The 17,830-nt window shown below is 43.9% G+C and overlaps 1 protein-coding gene across 1 annotated transcript in view; it reads right to left on the reverse strand.

Moving 5' to 3' along the window:
• Window positions 1-17,830, reverse strand: part of YIF1A (Yip1 interacting factor homolog A, membrane trafficking protein) — a 466,700-nt gene that overhangs the window by 283,656 nt on the left and 165,214 nt on the right. Inside the window, exon 4 of the mRNA XM_044075685.1 lies at window positions 17,729-17,807. Within this exon, the coding sequence (XP_043931620.1) occupies window positions 17,729-17,807 (79 nt within the window). The remainder of the gene's footprint in view (window positions 1-17,728; window positions 17,808-17,830) is intronic.

A 17,830-nucleotide genomic window follows, 5' to 3' on the forward strand; every position in this document is an offset into this window, starting at 1 on the left:
CAAGTCAGTAGGCCTGAATACACCCTCAGAAGCTGGTGCCTGCACAGCGGCTCCGGACTCATCCAAGGTAGAGATGATCCGCAGGTTCCATGGTTGAAGAAGCATCTTGGGGCATATCAGAATCCGAATGGGTCTCAGTAGAGGCGTGCGAATCTGAAGTAGATCAGGGGCTGCAAAAGCACCTCACTGAGTACCGGCAAACTGGCGACTAGCTTAACAGAAGCGTCGTTGTCAGCTTTGGACCTATATGGTCTGTCTCTGTCTTTATCTTTACGTTTTTTCGGAATGTCGGTAGTCAGATGGCTTACCGAAGCCATTTCTGGATAATTAAACTGAGTACCGAAATAGTTTGATTTAAAAATGAACCAACGACGAATAGTTCGAGGATTGAATAGGGCACAAAACCAACAGCGAGGGACGTCGTGGTCTGGGCCTAAGCAAGGAATGCAGTACGAATGAAAATTTTTATTGAGGTATTTGCTTTCCACAGGTAATACACGTGTTAACTTTTACTGACACAGGTTTAGAGCAAGAAAAAGGATCCCCAACGGGGTACTTAGCTTTTTTGAAGACTTCGGTTCTGAAACTCGAAAACGAAAATTTCAGAAGTCGGCCGACCGGCACTTGCGAACTGCTTCTGCTTCGGGCACCGCGTGGCAAGAAAGACTGATGTAATGGCGTCGGCTGCATGCTTTGTACCCCTGATGACCTGACGTCATGGAAGAGGAGACAGCATCCGACGCAAGGATCTAAGACTTTGATATTCAGGCCGGCTGAGGGCTACCTGCAGGCAGATAACCCAAATGTAATGACTGCAACAGTGAAGCACGAAGAACATCTGTGGTGTTGTCTGTCTTTATCAATAATTGCCCTGGAAGAATAAGGTATTTTAAGGCTGTCAGTGCATTCTGTACAGCTAACATTTCTTTTTGATTGATATGCAGGTGCATTTGTTTTGGGCTCCATTTGCCTTGAATGCATTTTCCTGCCATGTGAGACCCTCATGCATAGTCAGATGCATCTGTTGTTAGGGTTTGTGCAGCAGGGGGTTGAAGGAAAGGGAGTCCCTTATTGTGGTAGCAGGCTTCTGCCTACCAAAGGAACTCTGTCTTTAGGCAAGGAATGAGAGGAATCATTGTTTTCAGGTCTTGAGAATGTTGACACCAGAGACGTTTTAAGTACCACTGAAGTTTCCTCATATGCAGTCTTGCATATGGAATTAGTAGAATGCAAGATGCCATGATCCCTAGGGCTTGCAGTATTTTTCTTGCAGATAGCTGGGTTTGGGTGGCAAGTAGATTGAAGTAGTTTGTCAAATAAATCTGTTTTTTTGGCTTGAGGAATGCCATCTGGGAAGCTGTGTTCAAGCTTGCTCCCAGGAATACAATCTTTTGGCTGGTTACCAGATGTGATTTCTTTTGGTTGATAGTAAACCCCAGTGAAGTTATAAGTCTCTTTACAAATGTCAGGTACTGAAGTAGCAATTCTTGACTGTCCGCCTGAATCAGGCAATCATCCAAGTATGGGTAAATTTGAATTTTTCTCTGCCTGCAATATGCAATGGCTAGTGCTAGGCATTTTGTGAATACCCTGGGCACAGTAGATAAGCCAAAGGTAAGTGCAGAGAACTGATAGTGCATACAGCCTGCTCTGAAATGTAGATATTTCCTGCAAGATTCCCTTATGGGGATGTGCAGATAAGCTTCTTTTACGTACAGGGTGGCTAGCCAGGAGTCCTTGGCTAGCATAGGAAGCAGATGTTGGGGAGTAAGCATTTTGAATCTTGGAGCCACCAGGAAGGTGTTGAGAATAGACAGATCCAGGATAGGGCGCTGGGACAGGTTGAATAGCCATAATACTGAGAAGAGAAAGTACTTGCGTTTGAGCCTCTGCCCACTGGTTTGGGGGGAGGTCTGGCCATCCGCTTGGGGTTGGCAGTGAGTGAAAGTAGAATCTGTATCCTTGGGATACAATGTTCAAGACCCATCGGTCCTGGGTAATGTACTCCCAGTTTTTTGCTTGCAGGGCTAGTTTTCCTCCTAAGGGTGCAAATATTTGGGCAAGGCTTGGAAGGATGAAGGACAAGTCATTGTGAATTTTTTCCATAGGATGGTGGTTTACTACTCCCTGTTTTGAGGTGGGGGCACTCTACTGTTTAGATCTGTATATACCCTGAGACTGTATTCTTGGTGGTCTGCTGCCCCTTGGTTTGGACTGAGAAGGTCAGAGAGGGACTGGAAAAGACCAGTTTTTAGAAGGCCAATGCCTACTGAATCTAGGTGGCTGTACCTGTAGGAAATCTTTAACAGTTTGCACAGATTTAGCTTTTTCCTCCATCTTTTTGAGGACAACTTCTGCTTTAGTGCCAAACAGACATTCATGGTTTAATGGAGCATCTAGTAATTTTGCTTTGACATGGTCTGGCAAGATTTGTCCCTTCAGCCAAGCATGCCTTCTAAGAACAGACCCAGTGACAGCAGCCCTGCAAGATGCTTCTAAGGCATCAAAACCACATTGCAAAGTATGTTTTCCAACTTGGTAAGCAGAATGCATTAACTCTTGTAAATCTTTATGTTCTGCACAATCAGGAATCAACATCATTTTCTGTTTAATTAGTTCCATGATATGCTGCTGATACTTGTGAAACTAGCAATTTAAAGCCCTGATGGCAAGAGTAGCAGAGGTATATACCTTGTTACCCCATCTGTCTAAAGCCCTAGAATCCCTGTCAGAAGGGGTAGGGTTTTTGGCTGTAGTAGCCTTAATGCCTTTAGGTCCCTGGGAAATGGTCTATGGATCCACAGTAGGATTCTTAAATAGGAATTTGTGAGAATCAGGTACTCTGTAGTACCTGTCAGGTTTCCTGGGAGCTGGTGGCAAAGTCTCAGGGGTAAGACTGGATTCCATGAAGACATCATCTGCAATTTCTAGAACAGGAGGGATAGTTAGAGGCTTGTGCTGAGGCAAGTTTAAAAATTCCCCAAGTCTCTTTTTGGACTGTGGGTAGTCCTGGCACTTCCAGCGGAAATGCTCTCTGAGAGTATGCAGGGTTTCACCGAAAGAAAAATCCTCTGGTAGGTAAGCAGAGGAAATGGAATCCTCTGCATCAGAATCCTCATAGGTAGATAAAGGTATGTCCTGGTAATCAGAAGGATCAGATTTATCGGACTCATGATCTGAAGAATCAGAAGGAAAATCAGTTCTTGGTCTTTTGGAGGGGGAAGGCTGGCTTCCCCTAATTAAAGTAATAAGGTCTTCAGTCATTCTAAGCATTTGTTTCTGTGGCATGGGGGCCTGAGAATGCGCTTTAGTCGTCTGTTTCCAAGGCATAGTACGAACTCTGGGCCTGAGAAATTTGGTATTTTCGGCTTGAAACGAAGTAGTCTGTTTAATATGAACATCGGAAGGCCTGAATACACCCTCAGAAAATGGTGCCTGCACAGCGGCTCCGGACCCATCAAAGGTAGAGACATCCACAGGTTCCATAGTTGAAGAAGCATCTCGCAGCATACCGGACTCCGAACAGGTCTCAGTAGAGGCCTGCAAATCTGTAGAAGCGGGCATCAGGGGTTGCAAAAGCACCTCACTGAGTACCGGCAGACTGGCGACTAGCTTAGCAGAAGCGTCTTCAGCAGTTTTGGACCTATGCGGTCTGTCTCTGTCTTTATCCTTATGCTTTTTCGGAAGATCGATAGTCGGATGGCTTATCAAAGCCATTTCAGAATCCGGAGAATGAGAGCAACAGAATTTAGCGACAAAAATAGCCAGATGATGAATAGTTTGGGCATTGAACAGGACACAAAACTGACAGCGATGAACGTCGTGGTCTGGGCCTAGCAGGTGATGCAGTAAGAATGAAAATCTCTGTGAGGTATTTGCTTTTCACAGGTAAGACAATTATTCATTTTTTTCTGATATCGGTTAGAGCAAGAAAAATGGATCCCCAACAGGGTAATTATCTTTTAGAAGACTTCAGGTCTGAAACTCGAAAAATGAAAATTTCAGGAGGTGGCCGACTGGCACAGGTAGTAGGAGTGGCTGAAGATTCAGGCCCCTGCTTCTTGGCCTTCCTCTTCAAAACAGGCTCGACAGAAGTCCCAGACATACCCTCCATAACGTCCCTCACTAACTGCTTCAGTAGCTGATTTTCTAAAAAAAATCTTAAGGGATGAAAGACAGCGAAGTCTTTGGGACAAAGGCCTGGCAAATACAGCAAGATGTATGGTCGTGAGTAGGCCCCAAACAAAAGAGACATAGGTCGTGACTATCTTTGTGTGTAATCGGTCTCCCATATTGGCGCTTGCCTTTCCTGGAAAATATGAAACCCTCACAACAGAAAGCAGAAATGAGAGAAAAAAAGAAAACAATGGGGCACTTATCTGCAAAGTAGGCCAGCAGCAAACAACTTGGGTGAACAGATCTGACTTTCGAAGATGGTGTTCAGACTGTGGTAGAGAGGTTCTGAGGATTGTATGTGCGGATGTCACTTCTATGGCCGACGTTCTCCTAAGCCATTCAAGCTAGCAGTACTTTAAAGCTCGTGTATACTGCTGGACATCAGGTCACCCAAGGCGAAGGATACCCCATGTGAAGACTACTACAACATTAGAATAGAAGGACATCAGGTTGGAAAGGGATATCATTTTAAACAATGGAACTTTTACAAACTTATTGACAATGAAAAGATCTAGGACTGGTTTCCATGAAATGTCCTCTTTGGTACCAGAAACATTATTGAATAAAAGCCTTTCTCTGTCAGTGGAGAGACAGATTCTATTACCCTGGAAAAGAGCAGATGCTGAAAGACAGGAGAAGGAGGAGGAAGAAAAGCAGATTGATCTGGTAGATGAGAAGGAATCCCCTGAAACATAGGAAGGGACACCAACTCATATCTGTACCCCTAATGGATCACTGTCACAGCCCATTTGTCTGATAGTATTTGTTGCCATAGAGAAAAATGGAGAGAGCGCTTTGGGGAGAGATTTAAAGATTTGTCAGGGTGAGAAGAGGGGATACTATCTGCAGATAGTGTTTCAAACTGGTTGAACTCCCAGGATTTCTGAGAGGTCTCCCTTCCTTTTTGGAGCCTCCTTGCAATCATTTTCTGAAGAACTGCTTGCCAGAAGTTTGCTGGGTCTGCTTATTCTGCTTCTTTTAAAAAATATGTGCTGAGGTAAGTGTGAAATCTTTAACAAACTTGGAGAAGGAAGCAAAGCTGAAAAATCAGTCACACACTAAATCAGTCTTCTCTCATCACACTTTTTTTCAGCACCTCAGCAGCTGAAGGCCCAAAAACAACTGCCCTGGTCAAAGGATAATTCAACTTTCATTTTTAAAATCCTAAGGTAATTTTTTGAAAATGCAACTATGCAACCCTTCTCAAAAGAGTTCCAGTAGCAGCTAGTCTGGAACAGGCATCTTCTGAATCATAACCAGACTTCATAAAGAGTGTTTGGTCACTTGAGACACATAAGTGTATTCAGTGAAAACTGTTCCTCCAAAGAGGGAAATGTGCCTGTAATGCTCCTCATATTCTCAAAAGAAGCAAGCAAAAACTTTAACATTTGAGCTTCACAATTAAGAATTCTTAAAAAAAAAAACCACAGTGTGACAGAAATATGCATTTTCCTCCCAAATCTATCAAAGGGTTTCCCATCCTTATGAAAGGAGGAAGGATAAGCATTTACCAAATGTTTAGCAGGATTTGCCAAGTAAGTCACAGCAGAGTCAGATGTGGGATTATAAATTATAAATTAAAAAAATGTTAAGGCTGAGACTGGCTATTAGGCATGTTACTGGCTATGATAAAAACATCCTCCAATGCAGAAACTACAGGATGAACAGGAACATGTTAAGGAAATTCCAAATTGTAATAAATCACAATATTTTTTTTCAGAGACACTGGAATATCATTCTGTTCTCACTGAAAAGTACAGTTATGTACACTTACCTTAAATGTAGATGTTCGAGTGTATTCACTGTTGAAGTCATTACATTAAAGGGGTGGGAGGTTGGCGTAATGGTTAAGGTGCTTACCTTAGAAACACAAGGTGCGGGGTTTGATTCTCACATGGGGTAATTGGCTAGGCTTAAAATGGTCCCCGAGGACAGTTAGCCTAGTACTAAACTATGAATCTATAATTTGCTGGCAGGTTGCCCTCAGTCGGCCTGAATTCTAAAGTCTTGGGTCCTGCATCAGTTGCTGTCTCCTCTTCCATGACGTCAGGTCATCAGGGGTATAAAACATGCAGCTGACGCCATTTTCTTTAAGGTGCCCCCAAAAAAGGTAGCAAAAAAAAAAAAAAATATATATATATATATATATATATATATATATATATATATATATATATATATATAGATATACACACACACACACACACACACACACACACACACACACGCATCAATATAAACTTTACCTTCATCTACAAGCAAATACACCACATAGGTTGTAGAAGATAGAGAAGGAAAGATAAACTCCTGAATGAAAGGGGGATGGCGGGAGGGTAACCTGGACTGCAACAGTGAATACACTCGAACATCTACATTTATGGTAAGTGTACACAACTGTACTATGTTCTTCGTGTTTCATTGTTGCAGTCATTACATTTGGGTTGAATCCCAAAGCTATGGTTGGGAGGCTGGAGCTAAACAGCATTAGGTGCGGCTATAAGGCCCTGCAGAACTGCAGTGGCAAAGCCTGCCCTGAATTTAGAGTAGAGAGGCAAATGATAATGCTTTGTAAAGGTGTGAACAGAACTCCATGTAGCAGCCTCTAGAATGTCTTTGGTTGGTACTCCTCTGAGAAAGGCTGCTGAAGTAGCTGCAGCTCTGGTAGAACTAGACCTAATGCCCTTGGGCACATGTTTACCATGGTGTAGGTAGCAGAAACAGATGCAGTGGCTTATCCACTTTGAAATTGTCTGCTTTGAAGTGGCCTTGCCTTCTGATCCTGCATCATATGTTACTAGTAATTGCTTAGTTTTTTCTTAAAGCTTTAGTTCTGCTCAAGTAGAATCTTAGCTGTCTGTGTATGTCTAAGGAATGCAGAATTCTCTCCCCCTTGTTCTTCAGATTTGGATAAAAGGTTAGCAGACGAATTGTTTGGTTAAGAGCCACACTGGAAACCACCTTAGGCATAAATGTAGGATTTGTCCTCAGAGACACCCTGTCTGGGTAAAATATGATAAAAGGCTCTACAGCCATGAGGGCCTGTAGCTCTGAAACTCTTCTTGCTGAAGTAATTGCTAGTAGCAGAGCTGTTTTCCATGATAAGAACTTTATATCAGCGGTAGCAGCTGGTTCAAATGGAGGCAGGGTGAGCTTTTCCAATACATAATTGAGGTTCCATGCAGGTAATGGTGATCTTCTAGGAGGACCAAAATTTTTGGCTCCTCTAAGATGCTGCTTAAGTAAAGGATGAGAAAAGATTGGTGGTTCTGTATTGTAATGAGCCGAAATGGCAGAGACATGGATTTTAATTGATGAGAAAGATGGGCCTTTGTCAAGCATCTCAGTTAAGTATTGTAATACTTGAGGAATATTTGGTTCTGCTGTATCAGCTCCTTGTGCTTGATTCCAAGCACAGAATCTCTTCCATTTATTAGCATAAGATTTTCTAGTACTAGGCCTTCTGGCTTCCAAAAGGACATCCATCACAGCTTTACTGAGAGGAGTTGTTTGTATAACTACATGATCAGCCATGCCGCCAGGTTCAGTGTCTGGAGTTGATTATGCAGGATCTGATTGCTTTGCTGGGACAGTAGTTGAGGTATTTGAGGTAAGGTCCAAGCTGGGTATTGAGACAAGTTCCTTAGGACTGGGTACCAGTATTGGCAGGGCCAATCCGGGGCAATTAGTATAATCTTTGGTTTCTCTTGCCTGACTTTTAGGAGGACCTTGGGAAGAAGAGGCAGAGGAGGAAAGGCGTAAACTGATAGGTTTTTCCAAGGAAGGACAGGGCGTCCACTTTCCATGCTTGTCTGTGATAAGTCCTTGTGCAGAATCTTTTCAATTGATAATTTTGAGGAGAGGCAAATAGATCTATGTCTGGGCTCCCCCATTTCTCTGTTATCATACTGAAGACTTGTGGATTTAGTTTCCACTCATGAGGGTCCATAAGATTTCTGCTTAAATCGTCTGCCAGAGTATTTTGCTTTCCTGGCAGGAATTGAGCTTGAAGATGTATTTGGTAGGTCAAAGCTGTGTCCCACAGTGCCATGGCTAATCTGCAAAGAGGGGGTATGAGTGCGTGCCCCCTTGCTTGTTTATATACCACATGACCGTGGTGTTGTCTGTCTTTATCAGTAGTTGTCCTGGATGAAGTAAGTCCTTGAAGGCTATTAGGGCATTTTGAATAGCTAGCTTCTCTTTCTGGTTGATATGTAGATGCATTTGTTTTGGGGTCCATATGCCCTGAATGCATCTTCCTGCCATGTGGGCCCCCCAGGCATAATCTGATGCGTCTGTTGTTAAGGTTTGGCTGGCAGGGGGTAGAGTGAAGGCCCGTGCCATGTTTTGATGACATGCCTTTGCCACCATAGAAATTCCTGTTGTAGGCAGGGTATGAGAGGAATCATTGTTTCCAGTCTGTGAGAATGTTGACTCCATAAACTTTTTAGGTACCAGTGAAGTTTCCTCATATTCAGTCTTGCATATGGAATCAGTAGGATGCAGGATGCCATGAAGCCCAAAGCCTGCAGAATTTGTCTTTCAGATAACTGTGTTGCCATCAGTTTGAAGTAAGTAGTCAGTTGCCTTTGCTTATCTGGTGTGAGGTAAGCCATCTGGGCAGCTGTATTCAAGCTTGCACCCAGGAATGTTATCTTTTGAGAGGGTGCCAGTTGTGATTTCTTTTCGTTTATTGCGTACCCTAGGCATGTTAGAAGCCTTTGCACAAATGCCAGATGTTAAAGAAGAATGTCCTTGCTCTCTGCTTGAATGAGACAGTCGTCCAAGTAAGGGTATATTTGTATATTTTGTCTGCAAAATGCAATTACTGGTGCCAGGCACTTTGTGAAGACCCTGGGCGCAGTAGATAAGCCAAAAGGCAGTGCAGAGAATTGGTAATGCATTATGCCAGCCTTGAATCTGAGGTATTTTCTGCACGATTGTCTTATTGGGACATGCAGGTATGCCTCTTTTAGGTCTAATGTCACCAGCCAAGCATTCTTGCCCAGCATGGGCAGAAGCTGCTGCAAAGACAGCATTTTGAATGTTGGAATGTCCAGGTATGTATTCAAAATTGATAAATCCAGTATTGGCCGCCAGGCCTTGTCCTTTCTGGGTACCAAGAACAGTCCTGAGTAAAAACCTTGTCCTTTTTCCTGTTCTGGTACTGGTTGAATGGCCCCCATATCCATGAGGGACATAACCTGTTTCTGTGCCTCTGCCCATTGATTTTTGGGCAGATCTGGTCAACTGTTTGCCACCAGCAGAGTGTGGAAATGGAATCTGTATCCCTGTGATACTATGTTTAGTACCCACTTGTCCTGGGTTATTAACTGCCAATTTTGAGCAAAAAGTGCTAATTTTCTCCCTAAGGGTGCTGCTAAAAGATAAGTGCTTGGTGTAGGCAGAGGGAAGTCATTGGGACTGTTTTCTGTAGGTTTGTGCTTTATCACCTAATGATTCGGAGGTAGATGCGCCCCATTGCTTTGACCTGTATGACTCTAGCGCCTGGTATCTGGAACCCTTTGGGCATCTGGATTTGCCCCTTTGAGCTCTGTCTGACACAGGAAAGGACCAATTTTTTGTAGGCCGGTGTCTACTGAATCTTGGTGGCTGCACTTGGAAGAAGTCTTTAACAGTTTGCATAGATTTAGCTTTGTCTTCCATTTTCATTAAAACCTCTTCTGCCTTAATACCAAACAGAGTATCATGCTGTAAAGGTGTATCTAGCAATTTAGCTTTAACATGATCAGGCAAATTTTGTTCCTTTAGCCAGGCATGCCTCCTAATCACAGATCCAGTAACTGCGGCCCTGCAGGAGGCCTCTAAGGAGTCAAAGTCACATTGCAAAGTATGCTTTCCAACCTGTTCAGCTGCATGCAATAATTCCTACAATTCTTTATTTTCTGCACATTCAGAAATCAACATCATTTTCTGTTTCAGCAATCCCATAACATGTTGATACTTAAGCATATGAAATTGACAGTTTAAGGCTCTGATTGCCAAGGCTGCAAATGTATAAACCTTTTTTCCCCATCTGTCCAGTGCCCTTGAATCTCTGTCAGAGGGGGTAGGATTTTTGCTGTTGAGGCCTTAACACCCTTTGGACCCTAGTTTCAGGATCAGCAGCAGGGTTTCTAAATAAAAATTTATGTGAGTCAGGGACGCTGTAATATCTGTCAGGCTTACTGGGAGCCAGAGGTAAGGAGTCAGGGGTCAAGCTGGACTCTGAAAACACATCATCCACAAGGTTTAAAACAGGGGGAATGGCCAAAGGCCTGTGCTGAGGGAGAAGAAGGAAATCCCTGAGCCTCTTTTTTGATTCTGAGAAGTCCTGACTCTCCCAGTGAAAATGCTCCCTCAAAGTATGCAAGGTTTCCCCAAGTGAATAATCCTCAGGAGAAGAAGTAGATGGTATACACTCCTCTGCATCAGAATCCTCATAGGGAGGTATAGATAATTTCTGATCAGAAGAGGAATAAGAAGAAATAGAAACCTGATCTGAAGATTCATAATCAGTGTCTTGCCTAGGCTTCTTATCTGGAGGGGGATGAGTACACCCTGATCAAGGTAATAAGGTCTTCAGCCATTTTGATCATCTGTTTTTTAGGCATAGAGGCCTGGGCACGTGGCTCATGCGTCAGTTTTATAGTTTTACAAGTTGCTTTTGTCTTTGGTTTTGCAGCTGTCGTCAGTTTGATATACAAATGTTGAGGTCTGAATACACCCTCAGAAGCCGGTGCCTGCTCAGCAGCTCCGGACCCATCCGAGGGAGATACATCCGTCGGTCCAATACCTTGAGTATCTTGCGGCATGCCGGACTCCACATGGGTGTCGGTAGAGGCCTGCGACTTGAAGGTAGCGGGTATCAGGGGCTGCGAAAGCGCCTCACTGAGTACCGGCGAACCGGCAACTGGCTTAGGAGAAGCTTCGTTGTTGGTTTTGGATCTAAATTGCCTTTTTCTGTCCTTTTCTTTGCGTTTTTTATGTACTCCGGTAGTCGGATTGCTATCCGACGACATTTCTGGGTTGTTAAATATGTTTCCAAAATACTCCGAGGCAAAAATATACCGATGCTTAATAGTGCGTTGGTTAAATCTTGCACAAAACCGACAGCCAGGCACATTGTGATCAGGGCCTAGGCAAGGAATACAGTATAAATGGAAATCCTTATGAGGTATTTGCTTCCCACAAGTAATACAATTATTAACTTTTTCTGACATTGGTATGGAGCAAGAAAAAAGTTTCCCCAACGGGGTACTTAGCTTTAGTGAAGACTTTGGTTCTGAAACTCAAACATTCAGTAGTCGGCCGACCGGCACTTGCAAAATGCTTCTGCTTCAGGCACCGCGCGGCAAGAAAGACCGAAGAAAATGGCGTCTGCTGCATGTCTTATACCCCTGATGACCTGATGTCATGGAAGAGGTGACAGCAACTGACGCAGGACCCAAAACTTTGGAATTCAGGCCGACTGAGGGCAACCTGCCAGCAGATTACCCAAATGTAATGACTGCAACAGTGAAACACGAAGAAAGTACAGTTTTGCACCTACCATAAATGTAGATGTTAGAGTGTAAACCCTGCTGCAGTCATCACACTTGGGGTTATCCTGTCGTCAGGCGGTCCTGCAGTCGGCCGGATTTCCAAAGTCTTGGTCCGACGTCGGTTGCTATCATCTCATCCCTGACGTCAGTGCGCCAGGGGTACATATATTGCAAATGACGCCATTTTCTTCAGTTTTTCTTGCCCCAGATGTCAGGTGCCCCCAAAAAGGTGATCCAAATTAGTACCAAAAGGTGGGAACACTGTGCAAACACAAAATCCTTTCAGCTATAAGCAAATACATCAGAAAGGCATAGCAAAGATTTAGCCAGTAAATAAGAGGGGTTGGAGGGAGGGTAACCTGGACTGCAGCAGGGTGAACACTCGAACATCTACATTTATGGTAGGTACAAAACTGTACTATGTTCATCGTGTTACCCTGCTGCAGTCATCACACTTGGGTTGAGTCCCAAAGCTAAGGTAGGGTGGAGGCATCATAGAGGGTTAGTGGAGGCAATGAGGCCCTGCAGAACTGCAGTGGCGAAGCCTGCCCTGGACTTAGAATAGAGAGGTAAGTAATAGTGTTTGGTGAAGGTGTGTACAGAACTCCAAGTTGCAGCTTCTAAAATTTCCTTGGTAGGAACCCCCCTGAGAAAGGCAGTAGAGGTAGCTGTTGCCCTGGTACAGTGGGATCTAATGGTAGGAGGGACTGGTTTCCCATGATGGGTATAGCAGAATCATATGCAATGGCCTATCCATTTAGAAATGGTTTGCTTGGATATGGCCCTCCCTTGGGAAGCTGTAGCATAGGAAACAAAGAGCTGGTCAGTTTTTCTGAAAGCCTTAGTTTTATCCAAGTAGTAACGAAGTTGCCTGTGAATGTCCAAGGAATGCAGGAGTCTCACACCTTTGTTCTGTGGATTGGGGAAGAAAGTGGGTAGGTGGATGGTTTGATTTAAAGCTACAGTGGAAACCACCTTAGGCATGAAGGAAGGATTAGTCCATAGAGAAACTCTGTCTTGATGGAACATGAGGAAATGTTCCACTGCCATAAGTGCCTGTAACTCTGAGACTCTCCTAGCAGAAGTTATTGACAGGAGCAGGGCAGTCTTCCAGGATAGGAACTGAAGGTCTGCAGAAAAAGCTGGTTCAAAGGGAGGTAGCGTTAGTTTTTCCAGAACAAAGTTGAGGTCCCATGTTGGTTAGGGGCTCTTCTAGGTGGTCTAATGTTTTTTGCCCCTCTGAGGAACTGCCTTAGAAGAGGATTGGAAAATAAAGGTGGATTAGTGTCATAGTGAGCTGAAATAGCTGAAGCATGGATTTTAATAGAGGAGAAGGAAAGTCCTTTATGCAACATCTCAGCTAAATACTGCAGAATGTGAGGCATATGAGGCTGAGTTGTGTCTTGGACTTTAGCTTGGTTCCAAGCACAAAACCTTTTCCATTTGTCCGAGTAAGTCTTCCTGGTGCTTGGCCTCCTGGCCTCTAGAATAACATCCAGTACTGCTTGTGAAAGAGGGGCTGGTGTGATGCTTAATTGATTTGCCATGCAGCCAGGTTTAAGGTTTTGATTTGGCTGTGTAGAATCTGCTTGTCTTGCTGCGTGAGTAAATGAGGAATTTGAGGCAATATCCATGGTGGGCTGTGAGCCATATTCTTCAATAGCGGGTACCAGTGCTTGCATGGCCAGTCTGGGGCTATGAGAATCAGTCGAGGTTTCTCCTTTTTGACCTTCAAAAGAACCTTTGTGAGAAGAGGTAATGGAGGAAAGGCATATACTGTCAGGTTTTTCCAACTGAAGGAGAGAGCGTCCACTTTCCAAGCTTGATGGTGGAATGTTCTTGTACAAAATTTTTTCAGCTGGTAGTTTTGAGGACTGGCAAACAGATCTATATTTGGTAGACCCCATCTTTGAGTTATCATTGTAAATATTTGTGGGTCTAGCTTCCACTCGTGGGGATCTTTGACGTTTCTGCTTAGGTAGTCTGCCAATGTGTTTTTGTGTCCTGGCAGGAATTGAGCCTGTAACTGGACATGGTAGGCCAGAGCTGTGTTCCATAAGATTATTGCTTGCCTGCAAAGAGGGTAGGAATGTGTGCCCCCTTGTTTGTTTATGTACCACATTACTGTGGTGTTGTCTGTCTTTATTGCAAGTTGTCCTGGCTGTAGTAGATCCTGGAAGGCTGTCAGAGCTTTCTGTACGGCTAGCATCTCTTTCTGGTTTATATGCAGTTTTCTTTGTTCTGTAGTCCATAGGCCTTGAATGCATTGCCCTGCCATGTGTGCCCCCCAGGCATAGTCTGAAGCATCGGTTGTGATAGTTTGCCTGGGTGGGGGCAAGATGAAAGGCTGACCCTTGTTGAGGTGACATGCCTGTGCCCACCATAGAAATTCCTGTTGAAGGCAGGGAATGAGAGATATCACTGTGTCCAAGCTGTGGCTGTGTTGAGACCATACACTTTTTAGGTACCACTGTAATTTCCTCATATGCAGTTTTGCAAATGGTATTATCAGTATGCAAGATGCCATGAAGCCCAAAGCCTGCAGAATTTTTCTTGCAGTTAATTGGGTCTTTGTTGCCAATTGTCTTGAAATATTGAGTCAGTTGTAATTGCTTGTCTGGTGTAAGATAAGCCTTCTGGGCCATTGTGTCCAAGCTGGCACCCAGGAATGTCATTTTTTGTGAGGGTACTAGTTTTGACTTCCTTTCGTTTACTGTGTACCCCAGACAATTTAGTAGATGCTTCACAAAAGCCAGATGTTGTAAGAGAATGTCTTTTCTTTCTGCTTGGATGAGGCAGTTGTCCAGATATGGATATATTTTAATTCCTCTTTGTCTGCAGTATGCAATTACTGGTGCCAGGCATTTTGTGAATACTCTGGGTGCAGTAGATAAGCCAAAGGGTAGTGCAGAGAATTGATAATGGGTTGAACCTGCAATGAAATGGAGGTATCATCTGCAACTTTGTCTGATAGGGACATGCAGGTATGCCTCCTTGAGGTCCAACGTTACCATCCATGCTTCCTTGCCCAACATGGGAAGTAGTTGCTGTAGTGTTAGCATCTTGAATTTGGGAACTTGTAAGTAAGTGTTTAGAATTGGAAGGTCCAGAATTGGTCTCCAAGCATTTTCTTTCCTGGGTACTAGGAAGAGTCTTGAGTAAAATCCTTGGCCTTGCTCTTGAGTTGGTACCCTTTGAATGGCTCTCATGGCCATGAGAGCTGTAATGTGTGTTTGAGCCTCTGCCCTTTGATTTTGTGGCAGGTTTGGCATTCCTCTTTTTATTGGCAAGGTGTGAAAGTGGAATCTGTATCCTCGTAAAATTATGTCTAGGACCCATTTGTCCTTTGTGACCATGTGCCAGTTTTCTGCAAATAGTGCTAGTTTTCCCCCCAAGGGGGCTGACAAGAGAGCTTTGTTTGGCCAGCTGAGGTGCAAGTCATTGAGTTTGCCTTCTGGTGGGTTGAGACCTGTCTTCTCCTCCCTTCTGGGTTGGAGTGCCCCATTGGCGAGGCTTATACTGAGCTTGTGGTTGTCCTCTGCCCTTGGCGTCTGTATTTACCCCTCTGAGGCCTGTCAGTGGCTGGAAAGGACCAATTTTTTGTTGGCCAGTTTCTGCTGAAGCGAGGGGGTTGTACTTGTAGAAAATCTTTGACTGTCTGCATTGATTTCGCCTTATCTTCCATTTTCTTTAAAACTTCTTCTGCTTTAACACCAAAAAGAACATCCTGCTGTAAGGGAGCATCTAATAGTTTTGCTTTAACATGATCAGGCAGACTTTGTTCTTTTAACCAGGCATGTCTACGTATAACTGATCCAGTGACAGCTGCTCTGCAGGAGGCCTCTAAAGAATCAAACCCACATTGTAAGGTATGTTTGCCCACCTGCTCAGTGGCGTGCAACAAATCCTGTACTTCTTTCATTTCAGATTGTTAAGGTAAGGTGGTTATCTTTTGTTTTAACTGAGAGATCAGAAATTGCTGATACTTAAGCATATGAAATTGACAGTTTAGTGCTCTCATAGCTAAAGTGGCTGAGGTGTAAACCTTTTTCCCCCATTTGTCTAGTGCTCTTGAATCCCTTTCAGAAGGTACTGGATTTTTAGCCATGGAAGCCTTACCTCCCTTGGGACCCTGGGAGATAGTCTCTGGGTCAGCTACGGGGCTTTTGTAAAGGAATTTGAGGGAATCAGGTACTCTGTAGTATCTGTCAGGCTTGGCCGGGGCAGGAGGTAGAGAGTCAGGGTTGAAACTGGATTCTAAGTAGACATCATCCACAATGTCCAAAACAGGAGGGATGGCTAGAGGTCTGTATTGGGGGAGTAAAAGAAACTCTCTCAGCCTTTTCTTGGAATGAGAGTAATCCTGACCTTCCCAGTGAAAATGTTCCCTCATAGTGTGTAAAGTTTCCCCCAAAAGAGTAATCTTCTGGAGGGGAAACTGAGGGAATAGATTTCTCAGCATCAGAATCTTCATAAGGAGAGAAGGAATAGTCTTGGTCCTCAGAGGAATCCGGCTGTTCAGAGGATGCAGAATCTTCCTCTTGTCTAGGCCTTTTGTCAGGAGGAGGCTGTGAACCCCTGATAAGAGAAATCAAATCTTCTGCCATTTTGAGCATGTTTCTTAGGCATAGGGCCTTGAACAGGAGACTGAAGTGAAGCCTTTTTCGATTTAGAAGGAGTCTTCGACTTGGAAAACGTTTTGACTGTTAAGAGTCGTCGGTATGAAAACGCCTTCAGAAACCAATGGCGTTTCAGAAGTACCGACGTCCTTGGAAGGTAAATCGTCGGTTGGGCCTGAAGTAAAAGGTTGCGTCGGTCTAGTACATTCCGACAAAATATCTGTAGCGGTCTCTGGTTCCAGAACTGCGGTAGTCAGAGGCTGCAACCGAGCCTCACTGATAACCGGAGACCGGATCAACCGGGGCCTCGGAATCGGGCTTAGGCCTGGGCTGTCGGTCCTTGTCCCTGCGTTTTTTGTGCACGCTGGTAGTCGGTAACTCCGACGGCATGTTATAGTTAAATTTTTTTACCAAAAAAGTGTCGTGCGAAATCAAATCGTCTTTTAATAGTAGGTTTATTAAATCTAGCACAAAAACGACAAGAAGTGACGTCGTGATCAGGGCTTAGGCAAGGTATGCAATAAGAATGAAAATCCTTATGAGGTATTTGCTTTCCACAAGAAATACAATTGTTAACTTTTTCTGACATCGGTCTGAGGCAAGAAAAGTTTCCCCAATGGGGTACTTAGCTTTATAGAAGATTTCGGTCTGAAATTCGAATTCGAAAATCTCAGGAGTCGGCCGACCGGCACTTGCGAACTGCTTCTACTTCTGGCACCGCACGGCAAGAAAGACTGAAGAAAATGGCGTCGGTTGCAATATATGTACCCCTGGCGCACTGACGTCAGGGATGAGGCGACAGCAACCGACGTCGGACCAAGACTTTGGAAATCCGGCCGATTGCGGGACCGCCTGACGACAGGATAACCCCAAGTGTGATGACTGCAGCAGGGTAACACGATGAACATCATCAATTTGTTCATCCTAAAAAGAACATTTTTTTAAGGGACCATCAGAAGAAACACTCCCCTTGGAATCAGAAACATTTCCCTGAAGAGGAAAAGCAGATGTTGTTTCCTGAAAAGTATTTCCCTGTGCATTACATTGGTATTCTTCAGAAAAAATATTAATTTTTCTTTTAAACTAAAACCTGGGATGAGAATGGTCAAGAGGCTGAGCTAAGCCCAATAAGTCATTCCTGTTTAAAGTAACTGACACAGGAGAAGATAAAAAGAAGCAGAAGGTTAAACATTTGATAGGAATTCGTTTTTAGAAACAGCACTGGTTACTAGGTGCTTTCTGCAGGTCAACTTTCACAGTATCCAAGGCCACAGTAAGCCAAATGGCTCAGCTATATAAATGCCAGACTTGAATTAGGCTGTCAGGTACAGAATTAAGGATTTTCACACAAGCCACACAAATGCAATGCTTTACTTCCCAAGTCTCACTTACTTGGAATATACAGATCTGGAGCATTTACATCATTCCTTGGTGGTAATGGTGATTCTCTATGATATCGCACTTCCCAGTTCTAAAATTAAAATAAAATAATAA

Source organism: Protopterus annectens, chromosome 6.part1 (assembly GCF_019279795.1).
Source record: "Protopterus annectens isolate FY-2018-M chromosome 6.part1, PAN1.0, whole genome shotgun sequence".
Classification (NCBI taxonomy): domain Eukaryota; kingdom Metazoa; phylum Chordata; order Ceratodontiformes; family Protopteridae; genus Protopterus; species Protopterus annectens.